This window comes from Barbus barbus (assembly GCF_936440315.1).
Source record: "Barbus barbus genome assembly, chromosome: 41".
Classification (NCBI taxonomy): Eukaryota; Metazoa; Chordata; class Actinopteri; order Cypriniformes; family Cyprinidae; genus Barbus; species Barbus barbus.
Genome location: NC_136719.1, coordinates 26,238,615 through 26,243,900, shown reverse-complemented (window position 1 = coordinate 26,243,900; position 5,286 = coordinate 26,238,615). Strand labels below are relative to the sequence as shown.

General features: G+C 35.4%; 1 protein-coding gene across 1 annotated transcript in view; it reads left to right on the top strand.

Moving 5' to 3' along the window:
- The window catches only part of LOC306860956 (serine/threonine-protein kinase DCLK2), a gene marked incomplete at both ends in the record, with an annotated part of 16,194 nt that extends 12,266 nt beyond the window's left edge, over window positions 1–3,928 (top strand). The window contains 7 exons of the mRNA XM_079402979.1: window positions 940–1,059; window positions 1,130–1,276; window positions 1,360–1,493; window positions 2,468–2,642; window positions 2,955–3,035; window positions 3,524–3,616; window positions 3,869–3,928. Coding sequence (XP_079259105.1) covers window positions 940–1,059; window positions 1,130–1,276; window positions 1,360–1,493; window positions 2,468–2,642; window positions 2,955–3,035; window positions 3,524–3,616; window positions 3,869–3,928 — 810 coding nt within the window. The remainder of the gene's footprint in view (window positions 1–939; window positions 1,060–1,129; window positions 1,277–1,359; window positions 1,494–2,467; window positions 2,643–2,954; window positions 3,036–3,523; window positions 3,617–3,868) is intronic.
- Window positions 3,929–5,286: the final 1,358 nt, after the last annotated feature.

The window sequence follows — 5,286 nt, the reverse complement described above, 5'->3', positions numbered from 1 at the left end:
TTTTTAGACACACTAGCATATAGATGAGCTCAAGCAGCAGACATGAATGAAATCATATCATTAATATACATGATAATTTTTGTTAATATTTTGAACTATATATATTTTTACATTTTCGGTTTTCACTTTAATTTTAGTTAAAGTTTTAGTAATTTTGTTGTGTGTTTTTATCATTTTTATTAGGGTTTTTATATTTTTATTTTATTTTTGTTAATTTATTTAATTTTTAAACTAAACTAAATTGAGAAATGTTGCCTTGGCAATTAGCAGAAATAAAAAGTGAAAGTGTTTTAATCTTTTTTTTTAATTGATGTTTAATAAAAAAGAGAAATGTTGCCTTGTCAAATAGCTGAAATATAAAAGGTTGTTTTTTTGTATAGATTTTATTTTTAATACATTTTTATTAATTCATTTTTGTTTATTTAGTTTTAGTTAAGTAAATAAAGTTCAATTTTGTTTTGCGTTTTTCTATATTTCATTTAATTTCTGTTAATATTTATTTTATTTTAAGTACTACATTTATTTTAGTTTTTTTATGGTTTTAGTTAACTATGATTTCACAACAAAACCTGCCCAATTGTTACTCAAAACTAGCCCAATTGCGTTTCGAGGGGGGTTCCCCGGTAAAAATCATGTTCCGGGGGGTAAAATACACATTTTTTGGAGGGGTTTCCCTGGTAAAATTAGCATTTTAGGGGCTAAATATCACATTATTGGGGTCGCTTCAACCTGTGGACATGAAAAACAACCCGCTGCAAGTGTTAAAGTAGCCCAATTCCATGAGGACTTGGCAACACTGATGATAACTCTGACTCCAATCTTGAGGTCTTTAAATCTGTGCAGATTGAAATTAAACGTAGTTTCTAGTAAACATTTTCACTCACTACACAACAGTGAAAAACACAGCAGAGATTCTGATTGGTTGACTGGTGTTGACAGGAGCACCTGATAGCCAATGAGGTGGCGATACTGCGCAGGGTTCATCACCCCAGCATCATTATGCTAATAGAGGAGCTGGACACGCCCACTGAACTGTACCTGGTGATGGAGCTGGTGAAGGTCAGTCAGCCACACACACACAGCAGTCCTGGTATAAGTAGTGTGTGACAGTGTTGTGTGTTTTCTGCAGGGCGGTGATCTGTTTGATGCCATCACTTCTTCCACGAAGTACACAGAGCGAGACGCCAGCGCCATGCTGTTCAACCTGACCGGAGCGCTGCGATACCTGCACAGAATGAACATCGTACACCGAGACATCAAACCTGAGAACCTGCTGGTACACACACACACACACACACACTTACTCACACACACACACACACACATGTACAGCATATAAACACATCTGTGTGTGTGCAGGTGTGTGAGTATCCAGACGGCACTAAATCTCTGAAGCTGGGTGATTTTGGGCTGGCGACGGAGGTGGAGGGACCACTGTACACCGTCTGTGGGACGCCGACTTACGTCGCACCGGAGATTATCGCAGAGAGCGGGTAAATCTCAATCTCTAAAGCTCTAAATGATCACACTTTGCTGTTTCACTCAATCTCCTGCATGTCTTCTGTCATCTGATCGTGTTTTATCCAGTAAAAGCTCTTTTAGTGTAATTCTAGAAACGTTCAGCTTCAGCTGCTGCAGCTCAGCTTTACTTGATTCTCCATCAATCATCTTTTAGAAAAATTGTTGGCACAAATACATATGTGAACATGAACAACATGCTTCTGAACGCTAAATAATTCTCAGATTTCCGATCGCCCCCATTCATTTTCAATGGACGGTCATTTTTTATCAATAAAGCTAAGATCAATAAGGCCTACAAAAAATCAGTTAAAAAACTGAATACAAACCCATCCTAATTGAAAGAAAACTAGTTGACAAAAAGATTGAATCCCATTTTTGGTGATAATATAGCACAACAACAGATTTCTAAGCTATTTTTTTGAAAGCCGGTCATTTTTGACCGGGAACAACACAAGTATAATTTTTTTGCAATTTTGTACAGAGTAAAAGCTTTCCAAAACAAATTTCTTGGTTAAACATTAGAGCAAGCTGTTGTGATAAACAGTGCAAATTCTTTCCATATTTAATATTGACAAAATTATACACAAATAATGCTTTTTTCCCTCAAAAACTGAGGCACGTAAACTCAGATTAATGCTACGATAAATCAGTTCCAAATATAAATACAAAACCAGTCTTAATTGAAAGAAAACTAGTCGACAAAAAGATTGATACCAATATTTGGTGATAATATAGCATAACGAGATTTATAAGAAATTTCGGTCATTTTGACCGGGAACACCACAAATAAGGAATTTGAACACAAACTGAAATAAAATAGTAAAATACTTTATTCCAAGTAACATTTGTAGGGTTTTAGCTAACTCTATTAACCCTGTTTTGTACAAAACAAATATTTCAGTTTATAAAAGTGAAGTATATCGTCAGATTTGATGGTGTGCTGCAGGTACGGGCTGAAGGTGGACATCTGGGCGGCGGGAGTGATCTCCTACATCTTGCTGTGTGGTTTTCCTCCGTTCCGCAGCGAGAAGAACCAGCAGGAGGAGCTGTTTGAGCAGATATTACTGGGCAGACTGGAGTTTCCCTCGCCGTACTGGGATAACATCAGCCTCTCTGCTAAAGTGAGCGAACAGCCTCACAAACACACAATAAACGCTCACGCACTTTCACTTTTTAATTGTTGAACCACTGGATAAAAATGCATTTTTCTCACAATTCAGACTTTTTTCTTGCCACATAAACTGTTGTTAAAATCGTGTAATTACCTTTACTACTTTTTTATTATTATTCTGAGGCACAAACAAAAAAAGAAGTCAGAATTGTGAGATGTGAACTTGATTTTAACTTGCAACTCTGAGAAAAAAGGTCACAATTACTTGTTTTATTCAGTGGCAAAAGCAAGCTTCCATAAGAATCTGATGTGTCTTTTGCAGGATTTAATTGGTAAGATGCTGCAAGTGAATGTTGGTGCTCGTTACACGGCTGATGAGGTGCTGGAACACCCATGGGTGCAGGTGAGGGGACACACACACACAATATTCACATACCGTGCACAGTATATCATTTTTATTTTTTTAAAGAAATTAGTACTTTTATTCAAAGATGCATTCAATTGGTCAAAAGTGTCATGTTAATGTTACAAAAGATTTCTATTAAAATAAATGCTGTTCTTTTGACCTTTCTATTCATCTGTGAATCCTGAATGTTTTCAATATTGATAATAATAATAATGTTTGTTGAGCAGCAAATCAGTATATTATAATGATTTCTGAAGGATCATGTGACACTGAAGACTGGAGTAATGATGCTGGAAATACAGCTGCGCATCACAGAAATAAATTACATTTTAACACATATTCCCATAGAAAACAGCTGTTTTATATTGTAAAAATATTTAAAATTCTTTACTATATTTTTGATTAAATAAATGCAGCCATGGTGAGCAGAAGAGACTTCATTCAGAAAATCTTACCGTCATGCAAATGTTGTTGTGTGTGAGCAGGATGATGCTGTGATGGACACTAACATGGCATGTGAGATGGAAGACGGTGTTAAATCAGAAAACACACACAACAGCACAGCAGCAGAGGCTGAGGTGAAACACACACACACACACTTATACACACACAACATAATTACCTTCAGCTGATACATTGTGTCTCCTTTCCTGTTACAGGTGGATCATCTCCATGGTAACAACCTTATATATAATTTTTTTTTTAAAGAAACTGCATTTATTTAGCATTAATTTGATCAAAAGTGGCAGTAAAGACGGTTATAATGCTACAAAAGATTTTTATTTCAAATAAATGCAGTAAATGTTGAGTGTTTCTAACCGTGTCTGTAGATGACAGCTGGCAGTAGTCTGATGAATCTCTCCGGAGGTGCAGAAGAAGAGAAACCCTGATCACCACCACAAACCTCAACACCAAGACCAGACCAGACCAGACCGGACCACCTTCTCTCAGCATCTTCTGTCTAGTTCTTAGTATCGTTGAGCAAGTCAATCATCAATATCACTTAGTCCTCATGTTTTAGTGTTGAAAGCTCTAGAGTCCAGCACATCCCATAGACACCAGGCAGTTTGTTTACATGCACTCAGTTTTGTCAATCCGAATGAATCTAGTCTAACGCTAAACTCTGCAATTCACGTATTCATTTACATGTAGGCTATATTTATGAATTCCAAACAACAGACACCAAGTTCAGAACTGGAAAAAGCCACTGTGATAATGTCACCAGTATGTCATAGATGTCAACATTAGATGAACATCTAACAACAATTTCAGAAATGTTTCATGAACGATGTATAAATACCTAGAAAATATGTTCTAAGAATGTTTTCCTAATGTTTCCATCATGTTATGAACATCCATTTTTTTTTTTAGAAACGTTTTCATTGGTTCCATTTGATCATTTTGCAAACATTATGGCAGTGTTACTTTTGAATGTTCTCTGAACGTTTTAAAACTAGTAACATTTGAAAAATGTAAGATAAATGTCCAACTAAAATTTTTCAGAAAAAAAAAAAAAAAACTTTATAATGTTTTTGTGCTAAAGTTTTTTAAACATTCTTAAAGACCAGAGAACTTTGAGTGAACAGACTATTAACGTTACTGGAAGAATGCTCATAAGTTAACTGGGTTCATTCGTTCGCAGGAGGTAAATAAATAAGCATGTTCCTAAAACTAAACCGAGATCTGCTATAAGACGCATCGCCACTTTCAAAGTGTTTTTAATATAAATATAAAAAATATTTAAAATAACAGTATTAAAGCATTCCACGATCAGCAACCCTTATTACAATCAGATCGAAATTTCATTCGGACTGACTGAGGGAGGTACATGATAATAAAGGGTTTTTTGAGTGCATGTAAACATATGTTAAACACATTTAGCTAGCTAGATAGAAAAGGATCACTCAGATCTGAAAGAATGTGAAGGCTATGATGACTGCAGGGGACATGAGCGGGAAGTTATATTTCTCAAGGAATTTATTTGTTCCTTCTGAATATTTTCTGCTGACAGCTGACTTTTTTTTTCTCAGAATTGTGTGATATAAACTCGCAATTCTGAGAACATAGTCTTTTTTCCCCTCAAAATTGGACTTTAACTTGCAATTATGAGTTTATATCTCATAATTCTGTGAAAAAAAGTCAGAATTGTGAGATAAAAAGTCAGAATTGTGAGATAAAAAGTCCCAATAACATTTTTTTATGGTTTCATTCAGTGGCAGAAAGGGGCTTCCATAGAACTGTGATATTT